Source organism: Streptopelia decaocto (genome assembly GCF_964273445.1).
Source record: "Streptopelia decaocto genome assembly, chromosome: 2".
Lineage (NCBI taxonomy): Eukaryota > Metazoa > Chordata > Aves > Columbiformes > Columbidae > Streptopelia > Streptopelia decaocto.
The window spans coordinates 140,311,553-140,338,863 of record NC_138655.1 but is presented as its reverse complement, the minus strand read 5'-3'; the positions used below and the strand labels follow the sequence as shown (position 1 = coordinate 140,338,863).

The following is a 27,311-nucleotide window of genomic DNA, read 5'->3' as shown; positions in this document are numbered from 1 at the left end:
TCTGGACAATTGGGCAAACACAGCAACACCAAGAAACCTTCTTCTGGACAAAGTATCATATATCTAGCTGTAAGAACACACTAATAAAACAGAAAGTGCTACACCAGGATGAAGGTCCATGACTATGTGTGCTTGTGTAGTCTCTGCTTTTTGCCCTCTATACAGTAGGACAGTGGACCCATCGTCCCACTCTTGTACTCCCACAGGGACAAGGTTTATGTCCTTCCCTGCAGACCCTGCTTCTGTTTTTCTGTATCAGGCCATTAAGATCTGCCTGCTTTTTTTAGGGCCAGGTTGTGCACATGAGATCTGTGCTCTCTGTATCCTTCTCAGAAAATAGTCTGAATAGCAGAGGAACTTGGCATTTCTTGCTCTCAGTGAGTGGTGTTGTTTGGAGCCATCAGCATTCTGGTCCTGTAACCTCACAAAAATCACCTTGGTTTGATGTTTGTTAAGAAATACATGCATACTTCTAATAAAATTTTCATATTCCTCACATCCCTAGTAAGAAAGCCAGAACCAGAACTGTATTAAGGATAAAAGGAGTCAAGCAAGAGAGAAAGTAAAATGATGTTAGACTCCCTCAAACAGCTCATTTATAAATGGACTTGAAGTGACAAAGGAATTTGGTATGTGTGGTAGTTATTGTCCTCCTATTTTTAGGTACCAATAGATTACTATGCTCAAAAGCAACTGTTATGCACACAAATGGCTATACTACATGTGTGCAATTTGTAGGGTGTAAAATTAGGCTTAGTCCTGAAAACAATTGTAAACATTTGGGGATATATGCCTATAAGCAGTCCCACAAAAATAAATGAAAATATCAAAATGTATAAAATTAAGGATGCTCAGAGGTTTTACAAGAGAGGGGGTTTAGAGACAAAGGTTTTTACTTATTATATATTTTTTCTTCCTTCAAACATTAACCATAAGTATCTCTTATGAGATTAGATGCTTCTGACACATAAATCAAAATACTGAAAGTATGACTCAATACAGCCAACAGTTGCTCAGTGTTTTCCACAAATTATTCTTCAATTTCAGTGAAATGCTCATTTATTTTAAGCTTCAGGCTTATTACCAGTTTCTGTTTTAACTATCACCATTACACAATTACTTAGAATAATAATCTGTGCCAGTATACCATTTGTCAGACACTTCTATTTCATCACCATATTTATTTTCTCTTGTATATTTGGCGAATTTTATTTATTTTGTTCATCATTCTATAATACACATACTGATTCAATTATCCCTGTTATTTCCTTTTAAGTAGTTTTCCCTTGGAAACAATATACAATATATTATTTATATTTCTGGCATAAGTCTTGTTTTATTTCATGTGAAAACCAAAGCTAAAAGCAAGGAATTTGTCTATCCTATAATTTCAGTATCTTTTGCCTTAAAGACACACTGTTCTCTTGAGCATTCTGAAACCAGTGATTTTCTTATTGTTGCTAATGCCTATGCCATTTATTACATTCTCTAATTTCTGTTATAGCTTCACACTTTCTTAGCTTCTCATCATATATTGATTTTGCAGTGTATTTTCTTCTTTATACTCCTAAAAATTACTTCCACTCTGACTGTAACTGTTCCCAAAGAGCAAGTTTTCGATAATTTCATTTTCTCACACTGCCTTCCCCTTAACTAACTTTAAAAAGTTCTTCTCATTCTTTCAGAATTTGTTCTTATGAAATAACTCCTGTTACTCTTCCCTTTTGTTCCTGAATTAGTTTTGATTACAAACTAGATTACCCCATGGTTTCTACTGGGTTATTAGACACAACACTGGCTGTTATGCTTAAAATTAAGGTTTCCAAACACTTTGTATTTTAAGACCCAGATTTCTGTTGCTCTCAGAGCTTGGGATTATATTTTCTTTCTGGATCCCACGCTTCAGTATGTTTAAGTAAAAATACATATTATTTGCAAAATCAAGAACAGGGAAGTGATAAGGGGCCATAATCAATTCTGTTTGGACAACCTAATCTGACACCATTATGTATCTGCTCTTTAACATTTTTAATCGCAGGTTGCATGTTGTTTTTCCTAAGGAAAACTCCCTGACTCAGTACTGAAAATGGACCATACTTGAGGAATGAATCCATCTTGTGCAGGGGTTGAAGCTGTTGGCTGCAAAATAACTGATGATTTGAAATGAGGGAAAAACAGGAGGAGAAGAAATAGGTTGAGGAACAAATTATGGGAATAGGTGTAATGGACAGAGACAAACTCAAGAACAGAAATGCATGGAAGTATCACTCTGAAATTAGAAGACAATGAAAGGTGTGTACAAGAAAGGGGGGGAAAGGTGTTACATGAGGAAGGACCTGAAGAAATAATCCAAAAATAAAGGGAAATATCAGGATAAAACACAGAAGGGGACTGTCAGTGTCAGCCACTTAGAGTCACCTATGTCTAAACCATTCCACCTGGAGCTGGGGAACTGAGTGAATCAACCAGATAGGTTATATGAAAATCACATTTCACAACTCTAAGTCTGTTAACAAGAATACCACAGATATTATAGTGGCACAAAATCACAGAATCACACAGAATCACAGACTGTTAGGGATTGGAAGGGACCTTGAAGGATCACCTAGTCCAATCCTCCTGCCGGAGCAGGAACACCCAGATGAGGTTACACAGGAGTGTGTCCAGGCAGACTTAGAATGTCTCCAGAGAAGGAGACTCTACAGCCTCTCTGGGCAGCCTGTTCCAGTGCTCTGTCACCCTCACTGTGAGGAAGTTTCTTCTCATATTTAAGTTGAACCTCCTATGTTCCACTTTGTAACCATTGCTGCTTGTCCTATCATTGGTTGTCACCAAGCCTGGCTCCATCCTTGTGACACTCACTCTTTACATATGTATAAACATTAATTAGGTCACACCTCAGTCTCCTCCAAGCTAAAGAGACCCAGCTCCCTCAGCTTTTTCTCATAAGGGAGATGTTTCACTCCCTTAATCATCTTTGTGGCTTTGCACTGGACTCACCTTGTCTTGAAAATGTTGTCTTGAAAATAATACCAAGGACTTACACAACATAAAAATTGGCTGGGATCTGAAAAAAAACAAAGAATGGAATGTATAATGCTGTTGTTCATGTACAATTCCATCTTTTAACACGGATAGATAATATAAGACCTAAACACTCTATTTTCTTGGCATGAACGTTTCTGTTATTTAGAAATAGAGAAATCCCATCTTTCTAAAAGCATGTTTTCATCACAGCTGCTGTGCTTCAAAATACATGCAATCCAGCATCTTTGAAATGCTGAAGTAGCAGTGCAGTGAAACAATCAGATTGTGTCACATCACAGAAACTGATGTAAATAGAGGTTACATAAAGCAATAAAGAATTACATCAGCATTTAAGCAAAGGAATAGTGTACAGCATATGAGCAAAAGCAAAATAAAAATATGATAATTCCATGTCATCACTGTACTTAGAACATTTATTTTGCCAGCTTGAAATGATCGTAAGGTGAAGGTTTAACTTACAATATCATGCAATATTTTCTTAAATGTTATGAAGCGAGGCTTGTATTTACAGCAATGCTACCCAGAGATACCTCAATTGCACACCACAGCAAGCACATGTACCCCAGTAGCTCTGTAACAGCAGAAGCAAGATTATCAAATACCACTGAGCATACTCAGGTGATTGGGCATGACCCAAGGCAACAGATTCCAAAGAAATGTCACCATAAGCAACTCTTTATTTTAAACTTACAAATCTGTGCAGGTCAGTAGGCCTTATTAAGAACTGCTGAATCTGCTGCCCTGGCAATGCTTTGCTGCTTTCTTATCATTCAGTGATGAAGTAAATAAATTGGCAGTACTCATCCTTTTTAAACTGTGTGTTGCTTAAAATAATGAGATTCCTTTCATCATTAGCCCTGAAAAAACTTTTTGCAAATAATGCACAACTTCTTTTAAATTTAATGTCTTGATAAAATAAATTGTTAAACGCTAGATGCTATGGAATTACATTTGGTGTTCTTTAGAATGAATACTAATTAACATGTAAATTAGCAATTTAACCCTCTTTAAATTGGAAAAAAACCCACAGGACACCTAATTTCATAGTTGTTAATTATGGTCCAATGACTGTAAGATATTTCTTAAGTATTTCATTATATAAGGAATTTCAGAAGTGCATTATCAGATTTTGACATTTAAGACATAGCAATAAGAAGAATGTCAGTTAGAGGAAGTGCTCTTCATTAATGCCTGTGTTGTTGTCCTTTCCATTCTTCTCTGAGGATAAACTTTTTAATTACCAAAGTTTTGCAACTAATTTTTCAAGCAGGAAGAATGGTTGATGCTGTGTAATAGATTGCTTATTCAAATAAGCAAGAAATCTGAAGGATTAGATTTGTAAGAAAAGATGGTGCCAAACCACAGACAAATGAAATTCTGCCCTGAAATATGAGTTTAGGTTTTAATTTTTTACAATAATTGCCCACCCGGAACACAAAGGAACATTCTTCTTTAATTATATTCAGACTAAATGTGTGTTAAATCTGGTTGAAACTCAGAATCTCTGGTTCAAATAATTTTCCATTGTTTCAAAATTTGCTTCCCTTTCAAATATGGATAAGGAAAAAATGCTCAAAAACAAATTAAAATCTTCTGATATAATTCAATAAATTTTGAAACAAAAAGCTTTCTGAAACATTCTGTTCAAATAAAAAGTGTTTTTGAGCCAGTTAAGCTTATTTTTTATACTGTGTGAAAAGGATTGATTAAAATCAACACATTCCTCTTTGATTCTTGGTTCTGAAATGCTAATACATGCAGCAAATAGGATATTACTTGAGAAAACAGGATAGATATGGATAACCTAAAAATTTATGTTCAAATTATTATTCCCATTTTCAGTTAACCTTTTGGGCAGTCAGCCTGGAGTTGTGCCTGTATTGTTTAATGAACAAGATAAATTGTATTGAGCATTGCTGTTCTCTTTTTAAATGTCTGTATTCAGATGTCTTCTCCACTGTTTGAAGGACCGGAATAGGGACAGCAGAAGTAGAATATACAGAATGTTTTCTACCTACTTCTGTCTAACATGTTATCGTTTGTGCAAAAAGGTCTGTTCGCCATGAGCTAATAAGAACTGGACAAGATTGAACACAGATGTACATTTCATTTCATGTGCCAGCATCCAAAGACTGGCAAACACTAGGTGATATTGCTTGTAAGCCACATATTTTGCACTTTTTTGTTTTTGTTGTTAGACCAGTAGATCTGGAATAACTGGTGTCATCTTAAGGTCAGGCTTCAGGTAGGGAGGTAATAGGGACAAAGCACATGCTATGATTGTCTTTGATTACTGTCTGTTCACATATACGTTAATTCATATTTGTGGAGTGACTTGCAGAGTAAGGTACTATTCAGCCAGACTAAAGAACCTGTTGTGCAGGTCACAACGCATCTGTACGTATCTTACCTGGGGCAATTCTGTGCCATGGTCAGCTTTTCAGAAATATTAGGTAACTAGCTTTGCTAGCAAAATGTTACACCCTGAAACCTTCCCAGAAAAAATGTTTCTGTTGGCTTCTGCATAACTTTTGAACAGTGGTCTCTTGCTCGTATCTTTCCCTTTTCTGGAAAAACAATAATACTTCCAATCCCACTAGCATCCACAAAGTATATGTGGCCCTGTGAACTTCTGTCTAGAATCTGCATCTATTATAGTTCTGTTCATTTTTGACTGTCTGTACCTTCAATACAGTAATTAATGTGCAAGAATGTAGCTGAGCAATTGATTCCTGTGGAGATTTAAAGTCATGTTAATCAGCTATGTTTGTGTTTGAGGAAAGGTACAATGTACCTTGTATGTCTTTAAGGGACTTTCATAGCAGAAACAAATATTTTAAAACAAAAGAGAAACATATCTGTGCATCACCAAGACAGTAATAAAAATGGTGAGAATAGTAATTTATTATCCTTACTTAGTTAAAAGCATTAATTAACTTCTTTTAATGTGTCTCTAAGGGAAAAATAAAAGAGGTAACCCAGACTAATTATCATTTCACAGCTTTTGCAATTTCATAGTAATTAGGCTCCACCAGGAGCCATTAAAAAGATGAGGGCTCTTTAAGCATCTTCTCTGATTGCATTGCAAGGGAATATCTAGAGAAATGTGGATGATATTCCTGTGAGTACCAAACAAATATATTATCACAGGTGATGGAACAATAAAAATCAAATGTTTCCTGAACAAAAAAAAAATTGGCAATTTAACTTTTTTTTTTTTTAAATCAGGAAATACTATTTTTAAAGTCGAGTGGTTTTGCAAGAATGTAAAAAGATCAAAACCATTTTTCATTTGAAAGGTTTACATAATTTAGTTTCACTCAGGTTGAAATGTTTCCTAAACACCAAAATACTTTGTTTCAAGAGTATTACTTTAAAAAAATACTTCTAAAAATGTATTGTAAAGTATTTAAAAATACTTTTAAAATATTAATTTTAACTTAAGCAGACATTATATTTACTCTCCTTGAGATAAAGAAATTAGGAAAATTATAACTTTAAGCCTATTATGTTTTGTTACTATTTAGATGCATTGACACCAAGTCACTTGTAAGCACTTGAAATTTTTCTTTTTTTTAAGTAAGTTTTCAAAATTTTACTTCTTCCATTAAGACTAAGAGGTAAAGAAATCCCAAATGTCAAACTTTCCTGTGGAGCAGAAATTCTGGTTCTTTAAACGAGTGTGTAACTATAGAGGAGTTGACAGAAGCCCCCTGGAACCCTCTAGGATACTTTATGCTCGTAGTTAGCTTTTCTCTGCTTGTTCTCAGCCCTGAACATGTTGATGGATTCTTAGTGTTGCTTCTTTCAAAACAGACACTTAAATATTGATGCTTAAAAGTGCAAGTGCAGTCATATTACATTGATCTGTATTTAAATTTTCCATTTAGGATCTGTGGGATTCAGCAGTTTACTAAATCGTATCCAGCAGAAGCCATATAACCTATTGCTTATATTCTGAACCTGTCCTGCACCTCCAGTCTTAGATAAGGATCTTATTGTGTGAATGTCAAATCATAATTACTTGAGGAATTATTGGTAAAGTAATATGTATAGAAGTAAAACAATACAATTAATTAAATTACATTGGTATCAATATTTGTAAACAGAAACATTGCCTAAAAGGTACAATATAATTTTTACCTTTTAAAAGGAACCCAAAATATTCAGATTAACCTCATCTTGTTCTTCAAAGCAGAATTCGGTCTTTTCTTCAGCTGCTAATGACTGTTTTTTCTAAGTTTGGCATTACTTTCATATCATTTGAGCCTGGATTACACCCAATGTTCTATTCATTGATGTAATTATGGCCCTCAACAGCTCATGTCAGATTCTGTTTCCTTCTCATTTTGCAATTTAGCACAGTGTAATGTCCCTTAGCTTGGTTAAAAAGAAAATGAAGATTCTGGTCTGCAATTCAAAAATAATTATAAATTGGACCTGTACACATGCAAAACAGTAAGTCATATCCTAATAAATATGAACACTGAGTATGTGAGAATTGTACAATAATCATTATAGCAATTTTCTGTTATTTCTAGGAAATTAACACAATTTTTACATAATTCCTTACTCATTTTTGTACAAGGCCTTTCTAAAAGCTAAATCAATAATACCTGGAAAAACAATGCAATATTTTTCAGAAGTTAAAATGATGCAGTTGCCCTACTTCTTCTTGTCTCCAGAATAATTTACAGTATCTTTTCAACCCACCTACTCCAAATAATATAAAGTCACTATCACAATAGCATTGCTGCATATTTTGAGAAGATTGTTTTTCTATTTGAGTACATAAACTCCCAAATTTTTTTTTAAGAAATAATTAAAATTCGGGAGTGTAGAAAAATATGGATTACTAGAATAAGAAGCCACAGCATAAACAAAAGGTCAACTTCAAATTTTACAGGAATAAAAGTTTCCTGGGAGGGAAGTTTGGTTGTGTCATGTAACAGGCAAAGAATTTGAGAAGAGACAAAAAGTATTTCAGCAGCAGTGAGTGATAGATCAGCTTTATAATATTAAAAATGTCCATGCCTACATGAAAAAGTAAATGCATGCTTATAGCATCATTTGATGTAAGAGTGAATACAAACAGAAATTGTCTGGAGCATGGGTAAGAGTGGGACATCAAATGTTGCCTCCCGTAGCTCCACAACATACAAGGGGATAGGAGAAGTCATTTGTGATTGCTCTTATAGAAGCACATCATGCTCATCTCCACCCCCTTTCCAGGGAACCGTTTCTACAACAGTATTAAAAGTTTTGAATTATGGAATTGCAATTGAAGGTCTTCAAGTTGCAGCTCAGTGATACGTTATGCACCAGTGGGCTGAACTGCATATCTCAACCACGTACTTGCTTTTACCCCCCTCTCTTATAAAAGCTGTAGGCACTGCAGGTTGCAACAGTAGGACATTCAAGAGCACAAAATACAAATACCAAATTGCAAATAAATAATATTTTAAGTATGTGACAATAAAAAAAGGCGCTAGATAGGTCAAAATATCTTTGCCTTTTAAACTGGAAAATTAGGACATCATTCAGTCTGCACAGTTTGGTCATCTTTTTCCATGACACACTGCTTTTGTTTAGAAAGCACCTTGTAGCTTTTGTTATTTCAGAGGGAAATGTTGTTGTTGATCTGGGAAGAGAGATGGCTAGGTCAAACAGAGGGAAGAAATGACAGTAAAGTAAAAAGAGATAACACATACTAATGTGAGAAAAATTTGGAAAACAATTACAAAACAAACAAACAAGCAAAAACAAAAGTATAATAAAAATAAGCTTTTTAAAAATCAGTATAATTTACTGAGATGCATTCTCAGAAGATTGTCTCAGATAATCAAAGGCTAAACCAGGCTATTGCAGGAGCGAATTACCCTGGCAAAAAAAAGAAAAAAAAAAATAGGACATCTGTTCATCTTCTCCTGTAAATAAGCCACAGACTGGAACATAAACTGCTACTCCAATCCCATGCATGAAGAAATTAAAATTAACAGATTATCCATCTGACTTTGTGCCTGACTTTGCTGCCTCTGTGAGCCTCCCTTCTGTCAAGAATAGCACAAAAATACTTCGTCCACATCATGGGTGTCTAAAATCTTTAATCTATACCTTATTAGCATTATGATGATCAACACAGGCATACAGGAACTTAAAAAAGCCAAGTGATTGTGTTTATTAAACACAAATAAAATATTTTTATATAAATAACAAACTGTAACAGACACTTTCTAAAGCATACTAGTTTCATAAAGGTGAGTGAACTTGCCAAATGGACTGGGAGGAGGAATTCAAATGGAAGATATGAGAGAGACCTAGGAAATTTTAAAGGGCACTTGGCAGATTGTTTAAGAACCCAAATCCCGCAACTGAAAACGACTGAATAGTTTATAAATACATAATCTCATTTAGAGGGAAAGTCAGTTTTCTGTGTCTTAAATGTAAAATTAAGGAGAGAAAGGAAAAGTGGATGGTAAAGATCACAAATCAGAAATGAAGAATTTGGAAAAAGTGATGGAGGAAGTAAAAAGGGCAAAAGGAAAATCTGCAGTCATCAGAGGTGAGAGCAAGAAGGTTTCTGAAAGTATATTGAGGACATAAAGAATCTTCTTCATCAAATATAAATAACTTACTTGTTATCAGTGATGTAAAAAGGACTATTCAACAGAGTTTTCTATTCTATACTTGGGGCAAAGTCAGAGGATTTAGTCACATCTATGATGTTTATGATGATTGTGAAGTACCACTCTACAAATAGCTAAGAAGGATATTAAACTACATAATCTAGAGCTAAATATTTTTGTATCAGCAGATTTCAGGTGACCAGCATTTAAGTATTAGGAAAGACATGGCCATAAAATCTTCTAATCATTAATGTTGATTTTTAATAAGTTTCAGAGCACTAGAGGAAGATGCATCAAGCTAGAAGGTAGATAATGTCATGCTAGGATTTAAAAAGAATAAACAAGAAAATCTGTCATCCTGACATTAGTGACAGGGAAAATACTGGCATGCCTGATACATAAAGTATTAAAGAATGAAAATGTAATTAATATTATTTAATGTAGTTTATGTAAAATATATCTTGTCAAAATAATTTGATTTTATCAGTTTCTCTGTTAAAACACAGCAAATCAGGTTGTCCTCTGTCTCATGTTATTGAAAAGTTTTGATCAGGTCATTACAAAAGTCCTTTGTGGCCTTTTCTTATTGACAAAAACTGCAAGGAAATGTCATTTATTAAACTTCCTTCACTTTGAACAGGCATTTAGTTACAGTATTGCTGCTGGATTCCTGGGTACCTTTAACTCTCCTATTCCAGAAGAGATCAGCCTAATTTAAGTAAATACAAGATAAAGAATATTTTGGTTTTGACTGAATTAAAAAAAATAAAATAAACAACCTAAAATAATTTTTATGGATAGCTATTACATTCTATTAGAAAAAAATCAATATTTTACTTCCTTGATGTATTTGATTTCTCCTTATAGCTGCCTTTAATATCCTTCATGCACATATTATTTCTCACTATTTGCCCTGACCATACCTTTTCATCTGAAATGCAGTGAGTGGTATATGTAAACAACACTATTTTTATCTCAAGTGCATGTTAGTGTTTTTAGTGAAAAACTTGTTTTCTGTTTCAGCACTTCAAAGTCACTGTGTAGTGGTCTGCTGATTCAACTTTCCTTTATGTAAACGTATGGATCTAGCACAGTAGTTTGTAATAGATTTATCCTTTATGATTTATTGTTGTTCTACCAGCACCGTCATAGTTATCAAGAATTAACCGATTATACAGTTAAATCAAATTTGGGCATAATTCAGATGTCTGGCATCTTTCCTCTTGTTTTAACAGGCTTACACAGAGCTAGATGTAGTAACTAAACATATATCTGCAAATGCTTCTTCAGTCTCCTCCCTGTTCTTTTCAGAAGTCACACCATCTCTCTTTGCCTTCTTTTCTTTATTTATAAAGTGACATGGTGAAGGTACCTGTTTCACAAGGAACCTGAGATCTGCCTATGGAAAGTGCTATGTAAAATATATGTAGGGTCACTTCCACTCTCATTTTTGTTACTCTGAAAGTCTGATGACCACAATGAAGAAAGTTTGAGGCTGGGTTTTGGACTCGTTGAATTCTTGGACAATTTGGATTCTTGCTCTTTTACTTAAAATATAGGTGATTTTGTATCCCACCTACTACAGTTAAAACAAAGGAAAAGAAAGTGGTGAAACAGGCTTCAAAAACATGTGGAAAAGGCTTAATTATTTTTAATAAGATTGCAGGAAGTACTAAAAGTTTTGAAATGCACTGGTCATGCACACGGTCTGTAATGACAGGTTTTTCTCTCTAAACTGCTTAAATTAGAAGGAAAAATAAATAAAATATATGAGATTATGGGTTTTTTTCTCTGGCTAAGAGAGCCCAACACCCCAAAAAGTGATGTATAATAGTACATGGACATGCAGTGAAGATACAGTCCCTGCTCCAAGTTTCATAACATTCAAATGTGTTGCTTTTACTGGGTAAATTGCTCTGTATTCTGAAGTGGCACCAAATATGTCTAATCAAATAATACAATATGCAGTCAGCTTGTTGGAGCATATGACAATAAGTTTACTGGAACTGATATAAATATGTGTGGTCAAGTGGAGCATCTGCTGGATGCACAAATAGCTCAGGCCTTCAGATGAGACAGTTGATGCCACAAAGTACCTGATCTGTCCTGTCCCCTATGGAAATGGCCTCCATGAAACCTGTCTGTTTTAACTTTACTTGGGGGATTCTCATGAGCTGTACAAATGGATGTACTTTCATCCAGCAATTAATCAAATCAGTTTAATTAGCAGGAATATTTGCAGATCTGGTTAAACAGTAAGAAGCTCCCACAGAAAAGACACAGGTTAGCACTAGTAGGTCTTGATGCTTTCTGGCATGAAGATCCCTTGCATTAGACCAGACCACCTTTCTATACAGACTTAACAGGAGTTTCTGTGAAGATGTACAAAAACATGGCCTCCAAAGAGCCATCTCTAATTTATCCTTCTGGTTGGATCTGTGATCAACATTTCATTCACTGATAGACAGATGCTCCAGGGCACGTCTGAGGACTGAGTTGCTCCCCCTCCTGCTATCATCGCATTCCCCAACCAATCATGGCTGTTTATTTTTTTCTATCTTCCCAATCATTCCCACTAAAAATACTGAATCTGTTGAGATAGACTTCAGATATAAGCCACTCCAAAAAATTATGCTATCACACACTTCAAAGTGTTCTGTAGCTATTCACGGGTAAAACAAATGAAAATTTATCAGCTAGTTTTAGAGCTTCATATCTCCTGGTTAATTCTTCTATGTAATAGCCCTTCCAATCTATTTTTAGGATTTTATTTACCATAGTAAAAGCAAATACCTTTGTTACTATTTTATCCCTTTCACTTAGAGAGCTAATATAAGCTTCAGACACAAAGTCTATTTATGTTCTTTAATAACTATCGTTCTCATTTGATGGTTTGCACTGTGAATTAATTTTACAAATAATGTATTTGGTTCCAATATTAGGGTTACAAGCAAGACAATAATTACTGAAGTTCACATTCTGTTTTTTTCCTCATTTAACTCTTCAATGGTGAATTTGTTTAGAACTTAATTAAAAAGCTTTTCAGCAAAGTGGAAATCAATTTTTAAAGCAAATCAGGCACTCAAACTCTCATGTCAGTTCATGGACTTAGATTCAGAGAAAACTCTCTAAACATGACAGGAGACATATACCTAATGCTGACTAAAGAAACTAGTGGTATACATTAGATTTTTACCTGGGGCTGCAAAGCATTACAGAATGATGAATATTTTGGAGGATGCATTGTAAATTATATTTGGGTGAAAAAAGTCTAAATGTAAGTGGAAAAAAAATTATCTAATTCATACTAATCTGCCATTTTCTAACTTAATGCATGGAATTTTTTTTTTTTCCAAAGCTGCCTTCTCTTTACATCAATGCAGTTATGCTGCTGTGAATAAGAAGAGGATTTGCTTCTCAGTATACTTGTAGCAACTGTTATTTGCCCCAGTATCTGAAGTAGTTATAACGAGAACCTTGTTAAATCTATATAATGGGATGATTGTGGTCCCTGGTAGAATGCTCAAAAGAAGTAATGCTGTCCCCCAGTACTGTGGTCCTATGGTCCTCAAATTGAGAGAGAGTGTATGAGGCAGCAATTTAGAAGAAATTATTCCTGAAGCCAGAGACCCCCTGGAGAACAAGAGGTGGAAAATATGGCAAGGAAATGCAGATTATGAAAGCCTTCTCTGCATTCTTGGCAATGATTTATAAAGAAAGCCCAGATGTCTTCCTCAACTTTATATTGCATGTTCCAAAAGCACACTAATTTAAAGTACTCTTTTATGCAACCTGGAAATATGAATATTATCCGCAGCAATGAAAATGTACCAATACCACCTTTGTCTATCAAAAGTCTAACTCTGAGGTAGAATTGTAGAATAGTTTGGGTTAGAAGGGACTTTTAGAGATCATCTAGTCTAATCCCCCTGCAATGAGCAGGAATATCTTCAACTAGATCAGGTTGCTCAGAGGCCCATTCAGCCCGGCCTTGAATATCTCCAGGGATGGGGCACCCACCACCTCTCCGGGCAATCTGCTCCAGTGTTTTACTACCCTCACTGTAAAAAATTACTTCCCTATATCTAGTCTAAACCTACTATTTTTAAGTTTAAAACCATTACCCCTTGTCCTATTGTACAAGCCCTGCTAAAAAAGTTTGTCCCTATCTTTTTTAAAAGCCTCCTTTAAATGCTGAAAAACTGAATAAAGTCTTCCTGGACCCTTCTCTGCTCCAGGCTGAACAACCCCAACTCTATCAGCCTGTCCTCATAGAAGAGGTGTTCCAACCCTCTGATCATTTTCATGGCCTTCTTCTGGACCCTCGCCAACAGGTCCATGTCCTTCTTATACTGGAGACTCCAGAGCTGGACACAGGACTCCAGGTAGGGTCTCACCAAAGCAGAGTAGAGGGGCAAAATCACCTCCCTTGACTTGCTGGCCATGCTCCTTTTGATGCAGCCCAGCAGACAATTGGCTTTCTGGGCTGCAAGCACACATTGCTGGCTCACATCCAGCTTTTCATTCACTAGTATCCTCAAATCCTTCTCTGCCAGACTGCTCCCAATCCCTTCATCCCCCAGTCTGTATTGGTGCCGAGGGTTACCCTGACCCAGGTGCAGAACCTTGCACTTGACCTTATTGAACCTCATGAGGTTCACATGGGCCCACTTCCTGAGCTTGTCCAGGTCCCTCTGAATGGGAATCCTGTCCCTCAGGCATGTCAACTGTATCACTCAGCTTGGTGTCATCTTCAAACTTGCTGAGGGTACACTCAATCCCACTATATCATTGATGAGGATAATAAAATGTACTGGTCCTAGTATGGACCCCTGAGGGACAGCACTTGTCACTGATCTCCATCTGGATATCAAGCCATTGACTTTGATGTGACCATCCATCCAGTTTGTCATCCAACCAGCAGTCCACCAAACAAATCTATCTCTCTCCAATCTAGAGAGGAATGTTGTGGGGGACTGTGCCAAAGGCTTTACAGAAGTCTAGACAGTCAACATCCCTAGCTCTTCCCTTGACCACCGATTTAGTCACTCCATCATAGAAGGCTACTAGGTTGGTCAGGCACAACTCACCCTTGGTGAAGGCATGGTGGCTGTGTCAAATCACCTCCTTGTCCTTCATGTGCCTTAGCATAGCTTCTAGGAGGATTTGTTCCATGATCTTCCCAGGAGCAGATGTGAGGCTCAGAGGTCAGTAGTTCCCAGGATCCTCCTTTCTACCCTTTTAAAAAATGTGTGCAATGCTTCTCTTTTTCCAGCCATCAGGGACTTCACCTGACTGCCATGACTTTTCAAACATCATGGAGAGTGGCTTGGCAACTACATCAGCCAATTTCCTCGGGACTCTGGGATGCATCTTGTCAGGTCTCATAGGCTTATGTATGTCCAGGTTCCTCATGGGGTCATGAACCTGATCTTCTCTTACAGTTGCTTCCCCAGTCCCTGTCTTCCAGTCCATCCACTGGAGAGGTGTGGAAGAGATATTGCCAGTGAAGACTGAGGCAAAAATTTGTTGAGTACCTCAGCCTTCAGCTCATCCACTATTACTAGTCTGCCAGTCTCGCTCATTGGGGGCGTACTCTTTCTTTGACTTTCCTTTTCTGGCTGACATACCTATAGAAGCCCTTGTTATTCTTTGCATCCCTTGCTAAGTTCAGCTCCAGCTGTGCCTTGACCTTCCTGACCCCATCCATACACAACCAGGCAGTGTACCTTGACTCTTCCCTGTATACCTGTTCCTGCTTCCACCACCTGTACGTTTCCTTCTTTCCTTTTATTTTGACCAGCAATTTTGACTCAGCTGTGTCAATTTCTTGCCTTCCTTACTCAATCTCTTATACCTGGAGACTGAGAGCTCGTGTGCTCTATGGAAAATGTCCTTAAAGATCTGCCAGCTCTGTTCTGATCCCTTGTACCTGAAGGCAGTTTCCCAGGGATGCTAATGACTAACTCCTTGAACAGCTGGAATTTTGCTTTCCTAAAATTCAGGATCCTGACTTTACTCTTCACTTGTTCCACATCCCTTCGGACCTTGAACTCCACGACCACTGCAGCCCAGGCTGCCTCCAATCTTGACATCACAAATTAGCTCACTTGCATTTGTGCCCATGAGGTCCAGTACTGTAATACCCCCTTGGTAGGGCTGTCTATTACCTGGCTGAGGAAGCTATCCTCAGTGCACTCCAGGAGTCTCTTGCCTACAGCTCACCATGCTACTTTTCCAGCAGATATTGGGGTGATTGAAGTCCCCCAGCAGGACAAGAACCTGTGAGCGTGATGCCTCCTGTAGGTGGAGTAAGAAAGCTTCATCAGTAGTTTCACCATGATTGGGCAGCCTGTAGTAGACACCAACCACAAGGTCTCCTCTGTTGACTCTGTCTCTGATTCTTACCCATAAGCTTTCAGCCTGCTTATGCCTATTCTTCAGAGACAAATCTTCATATTCTATCCAGCTCTTGATGTAGAGGGCAATGCCTCCACCCCTCCTTCCTCACCTGTACCTTCTGAACAGCCTGTAGCCATTGATAGTCACACTCCAGTCATGGGATCTGTCCCACCAAGTTTCATTAATGGCAACCAGGTTGTGGCTTTCTAGCAGCATGGTGACTTCCAGCTCCTCCTGTTTGTTGCCCATGCTGAATGCATTGGTGTAGGGGCACTTCAGCTGGGCTGTCAGCCATGTCACTTTCTTAGAGGAACACCCCTTAAAAATTAAGATAGCCACCCATAATACCCTCTGTATGCAATGAAGAGAAAGAGTTGATTTTATCCCTCTACGTTAGACAGCTGCTTTAAAAAGAGGCAATTTGGTCTGTAAAAGTGCTTTCTTTCCAGCGGTCATAAGGGAAAATCTAAGCAACTACTGTAGGCATCTGAATTGGATCAGACGAATAGCAATCCAGAGAAATGTTCACCTGCACAGGGAGGAATAGAAATCAGGGTCATAACTCTGGAAAGAAAGTAATCTCAGTAACGCAAATGTAGCCAGTGGTGAGTACACTGGAGGTGCTCATACATCAATGAAAAGCAAGTACTGGCCACAATGAAGCAACAATTTCTAAAAAACGAGCAAACATTAAGAATGGGCAGAAATTTCTAAAGTACAGATATTGATCCATTGACATGTCACGTCTAGAAAAAGTAGGTAGTGAAGATGCAGCTCCATTAACTCATTTGGATCTCCTGGTGATTCATGCCAGAGTTCAGGAGGAAAAGAGCCGATTCAGTAGTTTTTGAGTGGGTCTTAGAGGAACTAACATGACTCAGGCCTGATTATATAAGCAAACCTTTCCATAACAGTGAATGTTATTTTGTAATCTGTTAATATTCAGGGGGGGGAATGGGGTATAAAAAAAGGGAAGGGCTACTTTTAGATATGGCAATGTTCACACACACATGCACATGAAAACCAGAGAAAGAATAGAACCCAAGTCTGAAAATGAAATATAACTCCATGGCAATGATATTGGTAGCAGGTGAAGGACAGAACACAAGATTTCTATTAAATAAATCATAATCTATTACACATGCCTCTATTTGGATGCCCAGTTAAGTACCTAATTACATGAAAAATGCAATTACCATGTAAAGCTATGTTAATTTTCAAGCACACCTGCTGAGCTTAGGGTTGTCATTCAGGTACCTGCTCGATTGCTTGCTGTTGTGCACCACCTGCAGAAAATATTTGTGTGCCTGTCAGGAGTCTGGCACAGGTTATTAGTGAGGAATACCACAGCTTTGCAGGTTCAGTGAGCAGTTCTATTGTCTATCCAACACAGCCGACAAATTTAATTATGACTCCTAACTAAAGCTCTGGCAGTGCAGCTTTTTTTATTTTGATGAGGGGATGTGCAGGGACAGTCCTTTCTCCATTCAGACTGTAGATGCTTTTGATTTCTTGGATTTCATCTTGAGTTAATGCGTCCTCTGCTATGTTTACCATATTTTTTTTATTCTTTTCTCTACTTCCTTGACACATGCTGTATGCCATTAGAGAGCAAAAAATACTGCTAGAACTTCTATTCTTAGTGTTCATCCATTTGCTTTGTTGATTATCATCCTAACTGTCAAAGAAGTGAAATGGTATTGCTTTGCAGTACCTGAACTCCATAGTACTAGTTTTCACATTGTTCTGTGCTGCCTTGACAGGTAGAAAATGTTTCTGTTTTTCCTCATGAATGCTTTATGTGTGATACCAACCAGCTCATGGTGACAGCTAAAACACAGCAAGAAGCACTAAAGGACATTTCTCGAGTGTGTTTCTTTGCCCTTTCTTCATACTGAAGATGTTAATAAGACTCAAGACTACCTATGTATATGGAGGAGAGCATCTTTACTGTTTAAATATCTTTACGCTCTTGTGAATATTACTTAGGTGACAGAAAGTGTGTTTTCTTTCTGGGAAGATTGTCTCACTTCTTTTACAGATTTGGCTTTAACATATTATTTTAAAAGCTTTTGTGGACCAAAAGTAATGTTGTCTTACATATTCATCCATTTTACTGTACATTGAATGATGTTGAAGGAATAGTAAGGGAGGTCATCTGAGGGGACAGGAAAAAGATAAAAATGTGGTGGAACAACCATTTATTTCCAAGGCACTGGAGCCTTAGACCTTATAAGAGGACATTGCAGCTGTCCTGTTTTAGAGTCTAGTTAGGTGAAGTACTAGATGTGGGAGCTGATAGAAACTTTCCAGAGAGACATAATAGAGGTTTGATAGTGTCATTATTTCTGATGAATATGTTTAAACTTTCAACAGGCACCAGGTGGCAGGACAGTTCTTGCTGGTTGGAGCTGCGCTAGTTCCCTGAGCAACTGTCTTTCTGGCTTTCTCCTCATCCAATGGAGTCCACCTGTGCAGAGACATCAGGGTGGTTGAGAGCCAGCTCTTAAGCTCCCTGAGCAGGTGATTCATGGGCAGCCTAGCTCTCCCTACCTCCAGATCAGTGCTCAGAGGCACTTGCCTTGGTGTCCAGAAGGCTGAAAGCAAACAAGAAACTTCTACTCTTAGTCTCCCAGCATTTATTTGTTCACAGAGGATGTCTGTTTCACTGTTTGTTTGTTTGTTTAAATCCCATACTTGAAGGACAGCTGATGTGACAGTGGTGGGAGATACTCACTACAGCTTTCCAGCACTCTTCATGGAATGTAGTCATGAACCCTGTATGGCCTGTTTCCATCAAGGGTTCCTCCATGCCGCTCTGTCATATTAGGTCATTGCCACTAAATGGATGACTTATTTTAGCTGGAGAAAAAATATGCCCTCTCTTTAGATTGTACAAAGCAACTCTACAGTGGTTTTCATCTATTTGCTTTGACTTCACCTACTGACAAAATCTAGACCTCTCCCGATAAAGCAGTTCTCTCTCATGCATTGATCACTCTCTTGACCCCTAAAAGCTGAGGACTCTGCTATCAGCCCTGTTTCTCAAACACAGATACCTGTTGACCTGTGCAGAGCTCTGTGCCATGGCTCAACTGCTCCACATACCTGAGCTGCAGAAAGCAGAATTTGCTGCTATAGTGCTGGTTCAGCCTTCCAGTTTATCCTTCTGACTCATGTTGCAACTTTGGCCATGCTGTAGGCAAAAAACAGTATGAGATTATGGCAGTGATTAGGATGTCTGTCATAGAATCAGAGAATCAGAGAATAGTTTGGGTTGGAAGGAATCTTAGACAGGCAAATAGGCATAGGTGTTGGCAGTTCAGCAGCAGTCTTTAAAAGACTGTTATACCAAAGCATTTCTTCAAGGCAAGCTTGCAAAAACAGCTCTCTGGACTCCATGGCAAATGTAACATTTTTAGGTGGTGATACTATAGTACTGGATTTCACAGAAGAGCACTGGACCACCTCCTGACCAACAGGCAAGTAGATGCAGCAGTTTAGTTCTCAGTCCTGGTCCTCAAGGTTTGCAGTTTGCACATCTGGCTGATGCACAGAGGTCCCTTCTGGCTTGTAAATCTGCCTTCCCCGAACACCACAGAGCACTGGGCAGGTGGTAAAAGAAGGAAGGCTGGCATTTCTGCCATGAAACATGGAAGCATGGACTTGAACTGGGGAGTTGTAAGGCTGGACATGACATGCTGAGTCCTACAAAACACAGTGAACTCAAAGGCAACACAGTACCACTTTTTTTTTTTTTTTTGCAGAGGATGTTTTTTGGCACTTTTTGGTTTGCATCTTCTTCTCTACCACTTTTCCTTATACTATCACCAGTGCAAAACCATGTAATAGAAAATGTAATAAAGGCAAAGAATTTTGCTCTCTCCAACGGGCGATTACAAGAATTACCTGATATACAGATGTTGGAGGAGCTAAAAAAAAAAAAATATGTAAAAATAACCATTAAAGAGTTTCCTGATCAAATATTTCTGACAGTAGTTCTTCCCTCTGAAAAACAAACACAGTTTAAAAAGCTACAAAAACAACATAGAAGCACACATGCATCCATGCATTTATGTTCAAGTATAGAGATGTATAAAATATACTACACACATGACCTCAGCCTTATTCTAGTGTATGTCTCTGAATTAAATTCCAACTGACTGAATTAAATAGGAAAATTTCTACTACATTAAATGGAGTCTAGTTTTGGGTATGTATTTGTACACAGAAGATCTGTGTATTCATAAGAAACTGAAAAGCTATCATTCATATGTAGGTATAGATCAGTTAAATAGCAACAGCCCAATCATGCTGTTTTGTTAGGCAAAAATAGCATTTTCAATTTCTTCTTAGGACAATAGCATTTTAAGTATATTTTCACTCTCCATTTACATACTAACTTCACCAAAAGCAAATAAATTATGTAAGAGGAAATGCATCTGCTGTGTACATATTTAATCCCTTCTCTTTTTGTTGTCTTCACACAGAGATTGAAAGATTTAAAACAAAGGGAATTTGCTCGAAATGTGGCCTCAAAGTCATGGAAAGATGAGAAGAAGCAGGAAAAAGCACTCAAGCGGCTTCATGAGCTTGCAGAGTTACGGAAGCAGTCAGAATGGCAAGTATTTAAAATTTGTGTTACATATTTATGCCCTCTTTCCTCGATCCCAGAAGTAGTCTTCCTATTTTCACTCCTACACTCTGTTGTGTACAGAGATTGTATACATTGTAACCTGTTTTCAGCTGTCCCCAATTCCAAATATTCCTGTTCTGCAAACCATAAAATTGAAAATCCCTGAATTAATCACTTGCTATTTGAAGGTTTGTGTTTTTCTTTCCTGTATCCAGTTAATCTCATCTCTTCTGAACAGAGTGGTTTGAAGATGTTTTTATAATATTACCATTTTATCTTATGAATAGATTAGTATCACTGCCTTATGATTTGATAGTAAGTGAACAGGAGAGGAAAACACCTTTTGGAGCGTCTATACTTAGTTTGTGAATGATTTTCACTGCTTTTAGTATAATGAGATTATTCTCACAGTTTCTCTGTAGAGTAATGGAAATATCATTATGCGGATGGAAAACAAGTAACTAACTGAGTTAACTTTATCCAATACTGTTAGCTCATATCAAGATACAGTACAAAGTTTGCACTAATAGACATTTATGTTTGAGAAATCTCCTTTGTTTATTGACACTGAATGCTTCAGTAGAATAGATTGCCACCAGACCAATTGTTTATGTTAATCTATGACTGTAATGAGTTAAGTAGATAATTAAACAGGCATGTCTTTAAATTCATATCCAGCTTACTGTACTCTGGAAATAATAACATTCAGACTTTATTATACACTCATTTTGGCCTATGTAATTGCTTTTGAGTAATCTGCTGAAATATAGCAGTTTAGTGCTAATGTATCACTTTTATGGTTACAACTCCATTTTCATACAAATCTACTGAAAGCAATGTAACTTGGTGTGGGAAGATACCTTTATGCCCATGCACTTGAAGATGTAGTCTCGGATAGACTGGTAAGGTCAGTGATAACAGGAAAGACAGAGAGAGACTGGGAGGTAAAAAAGCGGGTTTGCTTTTAGAAACAGTCAGGAGTCTATAATCATTTACAAAGAGCCTGGAAAGACAGCTTGCCATTCCTGTTTGTAATGACTAACAGATTCAGGGGTGGCCACAAGCTGTCATCCCAGTGGAGCAGTAGCATTCCCAGTTGCTCAAACAGGACAGAAAGTCAGCCCTTCTAAGCCAAAGCCTACACACACACACACATGCAAAAAATTGTTTTTGTCCCCAGGTACTGTGTCTCAGGTTCCAACAGAGTTCCTTACAACAAGCTAGTTGACAACAAAATTATTGTTAATCTCATGCACAAAAAAGCTGAAAAATGCAGCTTTATTTTACTGTTCCAAGTAGACTTTGAAAATGATCTCTTTACATGCCTTCTCCAAGAGATAATTCCTTCTTCATGTATATATAGGGGTGAATTTGTATCTCCTGATGCCAAATTTGTGGTAAATGCAAATATATTCTCAGAAATGCATACATATTCTCAATCTCTGAGTTGACCATACTCCAGGGAGTCTTTATGTCATTTCCACTGCTGGAGATCAATGCATTTTTATAGCATTTATAAAGCATCCTGACTATTTATAGATAGCTGTTATGCAGATCTGGCAGTCCTAATTCACTTACATTTAATTACAATATTTTAGAATTTTTAATCAAACTCTTTACTGAAGCTGGTTCCAAAATTGTTTCATGTAAGTGTACTGTAGTACTGCATTGATAGCAAATGTAGATAATTGGTCCAATGAAATGTATGTTTAAAATATTACTTGCAATAACATTTGGTGGTTATATATATATCTCATCTCTAAAGAAAAATGGCAGCAATCATTCCAACCTCAGTTATTTATCCATTGCAAGAAATCAATGATTTGCCTTAGAATAGGTTGATTTTTTTTCTTAAGTGCAAGAAAACTAAACTGCAGATTTTGGGAAAAGATAAAATGTAATTAATGGAAGTAGAACACAGAAGGAGAAAATATGACAAAGAAAGTCAAATGGTGGTTGATAATGAGAAAACTTGAGTTACCATTAATACCAATGGAAATGGACCTTGTGTCTTTTTCCCCATTAACGTTTGGTGATAGTTTTAGTATTACTATATCTTTGCATGCATCACAAAATCATTTATTGCAGAAAAATGTAAAGATCTATGCTTAAAAAAATCATCTACCCTAAGCCAGAAGAAATCTGCCTTTTCTCTTGTGGAGCCTGATTGTGCAGATGCTTCAGGTTGAAGTGCCGCATTTTGAACAAGGCACAATTTCCTTTTCAGTGGCCTCTCAGAATACCAAGACTTAGCACATACTTGTAATTTATGTAAATTTAGAGTAAAGACAATATTGGTTGTTCTGCATGTACATGGGTATAATTCTGAAAAAGAGCATTAATGTGCTGACTTCAAATCTTATAACTTCCTGTGTGTAAAGACTGTCTTGCCCATATGGGGGTGCGAGCTCAGGACTATACTGCACATTTACCCTTTAGAAACTAGAAACTTAGTTTTCCCCTGTAACAGCATGAGTGACACACAGACAGACATTGTCAAATCTGAGTTCTGCCTTGATTGTTTAATACAGCTTTTTTTTTTTTTTTTTTTTTTTTTTTTTTTTTAATTGCCTTACAGCATCACTGGAACTGGACCATTGCTTAAAGCCCCAAGATTAGTTGTGGAAAAGCAGCAATCACCAGATGGCGTTTTCCTGTACAAGGGCAGCAAGTTCACAGCCGGTTCTCAAAGAACCACCATAAGTAAAGGACAAGGTTTCTCCAGCAACATACTAGAGAAACAGCAGCCTATAGTAAGTAGGCACCAGTCCTCTACTGAAAGACCTCATGCACTTGGAAATCAAGTCTCACAAGTGTTCCCAGATAGGACTAATGCTTCTCACAGGGCAGGAGTGTCTTTCTCATTCTCTAAAAAGGTCCATTTGAAGCTCGAGTCCTCAGCATCAGTCTTCAGTGAGAACTCTGAAGAAGGAAATGATTGTAGTGAATCCCCCAGCCATAAAGCAAAGCAAGCTGTTGAGGGCTGTCATTCTGGCACAGTTTTGGAGGAAGATGTGAAAACAAGATTGGATAAAGGGTCACCTATTAGACAAAACCAAATGGATTTGGATAATTGCTTATCAAGTCATGTAGCTACAAAACCTAAAATGGTAAAGGAAAATGATAAAAGCAGTGACAGAGAACTAGAAGAAAAGGTCAGTGCTCATCCTTCATTTTCCAAAGTCAGAATGCATCTTTCTAATTTGGATTTTTCTGGTTCACTTGGAGAAACAGAGCAAGAAAGCCGTTTGAATGAGTCTTATCAATTTTTGGAAGCTCTTATTTCACCTTCATACCAGGCTAGTGATTTTTGTACACAGCTGAACACCTGCAAGCACAGCAATGGCCACCTGCCTGACCAGTTACCTGAGCTCCCTCAACAGCCAGCACCTCAGCTGCCATGTGCAAGCAACACTAATGACAGTCCTGGGATGGTAAAAAAAGAAAGATCTTTAGAGAGTTCAGAAACCACAAATGGGAATATGGAAACACTTCCAAGGGAGACCATGGTTAAAGAGGTTAAGCCCCAGGCATTACCTTTCCTCCATGTAGTGAGCAAAGATGGCACCACTGCTCTACAGTGGCCCACAGAATTACTTTTGTTTACAAAAACTGAGCCCTGTATTTCATATGGCTGTAATCCATTGTATTTTGACTTCAGACTCTCTTTAAATCACAGAGATGGTAAACAGCATGAAACAAACCAAGAAAGCTGTAAAGAGCACTCTATAAATAAGACTGCAGATGAAAATGAAGCCTCAGGTTTAATAAAACACAAGCAAATGTCAAATGAACAAGATAATCACTTGTTGAAACCAAAGAAGATGAAAGGTTCCCTAAATCCAAGAAAGGCCAAGCAAAAAGCTGAGTCAGACATAGGGAAAGAAATGAATAAAAATGGTCAAAAATACATTGCAGATTATCTGAATGAAAATATACCCAAAGTGCCTGCTTACCTCGATCTCTCACAAAAGGATTATGTGACAGAAAAAAGCCTTCAAACAAAACCACTGAGAAGATCTTTAAAGCATCATTTTCATAGCTGTGAAAGAAAAAAACAGAACATTAGAAATGAAAGCATTTCCTTTTCTGCTTTTATGTCTAGGATTAAAAACTCTAAAGCTGCAAAATGTCATTTAATTTATTCTGAGGAAAAGTGTAAAAGCCAAAATGACTGCAGATCCGTTCAAGATGTGGTCAGCTGCAACAGTGACATAAGTGATAGTGGAAAAGACTCTAGTGGAAGTTCCCTTAATTGCAAATCCAGTTCAAACTGCAACTATTTGGAAAATGAAGGAGATGCAAGTTGCATGAGATGCTGGAAATTCCCATCTCCTCAAAGGTCCTCTTCTGACAGACATTCCAGCTATTCTGACGCTTCAGATAGCGATACAAGTAGCTACCTGAGCTATATGAGTCCCACACTGAATAATCACAGCAGAAATAATTTGCTTTTTTGTTGTAAAAGTAAAAGCAAGACAGCTGAAAGGCACAAATGTGAACACAGAAAGCACAAGTGTATTTTTGCTTCTGAAGGTACAGATGAGGATTATCATTGTCATGGTAGAAGTCACAGAACTAGGAACTGTACACAGAGGGGCACCATTAAATATCGAAGATGGTCAAGACATAAAGTTTTACAACACAGAGACAGATCTAAGCACAGCAGATGTAGACACCGGCATTTTTGCAAAGTGCACAGTCAAAGTAGAAGCTACCATAGCTCCAAAATTTGTTCCACCAGAGATTCAAGTAGCAATGAAAGGTCATCTAGTAGCAGAATGTCAAGAGGTAGCAGTTCAGAATCTTTCTCAAAAGAGACTGACAACTATGAAAAAAAAACAAAAGAGGATGCAGAAAGAGATTCTAACTCTGAACCAGGAAAAGCTGAAACTGTGCATTATGACTCTCTGAATGTGAATGGTCAGTCAAAAAATGTTGCCTCCTGCTCTTCTGGAAACCTGGCAAAAGATATATGTGGAAAAAGAAAGTCACTGACAGCCAGCTTACTTTTAGAAAGAGTGCAATCCAAGAAAGCCCAGGGACAAACACAAAATTCAGAGAGGTTTTCAAACACTTGTGGAGTGGAATTAAAGGATCACTCACAAAGTCACTTTGCTTTTCAATTTTCGTCACCAGTAGATGACACTACGATGTTACCTTCACCAGAGAAACTCCTAAGCATAGGTAAAAATGACATGGGGTATAACGAAATCAGTTCATTGGATACCAGTGTGAAGAAAAACAGCTTTGAAGCATCAGAGATAACTAATGTTGCTCTTTCAACAGGCACTGATTATAATCATTGTCTTTTTAAAGACATCATTCAAATAGGAACAGGCTATCAGAGCCCAAGCATAAAAACGAACACAGCAATAAAGGAACAATCAAATCTCTTCATTAGTGAAGCGCAACCCTTTATACAAAGCTGTGACCCAGTACCAAATTATTTCCCTGGTGCTTTTCCCTCTAATAGATATTCTGTTGTTGCTAATTCAACAGAGACCAAAGAAGAACTACATGATGTAAACATGGACTCAAACCATGCAGAAGGCAGTTCGGACTCTCTTTGTGAAAATGCTATGCAGAAGTATGATGACACAGTAAATGACCTAGAAGTGTACAGTAAATCCACCTCCCCTCCTTTAACGCAGCAGCCTATCACGTTTTCACCAGAGGAAGTAGACAAATATAGGTTGCTGCAGCTGCAAGCTCAGCAGCATATGCAGAAACAACTTCTGGCAAAACACCTGAAAGTTTTGCCTGCCCCAGGACCAGCTGCCTTCTCTGCAACACCAGCAGTTCCTGCCCTTCCTGTCCAGCAGCACGCTACTGTCACCACCATCCACCACACCTTGTTGCAACGCTTTGCTGTCTCGGCATCTGTCCATCCCTACGGCAGCCATCTCTCCCCGGCACACCTCCACCCCCTCTCTCAGGCACATTTCACACCTATATCACTTTCCCCATTAGTGCCAGCCCTCATTCCCACCCACCCTGCTCTGCTGACGGGACACCCATTGCACTTTGTCTCCACCCCTACTCTCCACGCTTCCCCACTGACCCTCCCTGCACTGCCACACACTGCATATATCCCAGCCTTATTTACACCACACCTGAATGCAGCCACACATTCCGCTATACATCCAAATCCCTTAGTTCATCCGTTATTCCAAGGGCAAGAGCCCCATCACCATTCTTGCTCTAGCCAGACCCAGCAATTACCAACAATAAAAGAAGTTTTCAGTGTTTCTAGCTATTTAAACTAGCCCAAATGATTACACCATGGCTCTGAAACCAAATTTGAATAAAATAAATTATTCACTGTTCAATCACATGTCTGAGGGGAAAACTGTTTTGCTGAGAGCACAACAGCAAATATTTTAAAGTCCACAGTCTGGCTGACGGCACATGAATGTTGATTTAGTTCTTTTTTAAAGCCTTTTATGATAGTATCACAAGGGGGATGGGGTCTGGCTAGTGTCATTCAACAGAAGGTTTGAAAAGAACAGCCTGAAGTAAAGTCTATGGCTGTCAGTAAGAACAGCACCCAGACACAATAGGACCAAGAATATCAACACTGTTGAGTGATTTAAAGC

At 37.8% G+C, this 27,311-nt stretch overlaps 1 protein-coding gene across 1 annotated transcript in view; it reads left to right on the top strand.

The window, feature by feature from the left end:
- Window positions 1–26,981, top strand: part of ZNF804B (zinc finger protein 804B) — a gene marked incomplete at both ends in the record, with an annotated part of 233,488 nt that extends 206,507 nt beyond the window's left edge. The window contains 2 exon segments of the mRNA XM_082045279.1: window positions 20,567–20,697; window positions 23,291–26,981. Coding sequence (XP_081901405.1) covers window positions 20,567–20,697; window positions 23,291–26,981 — 3,822 coding nt within the window.
- Window positions 26,982–27,311: the final 330 nt, after the last annotated feature.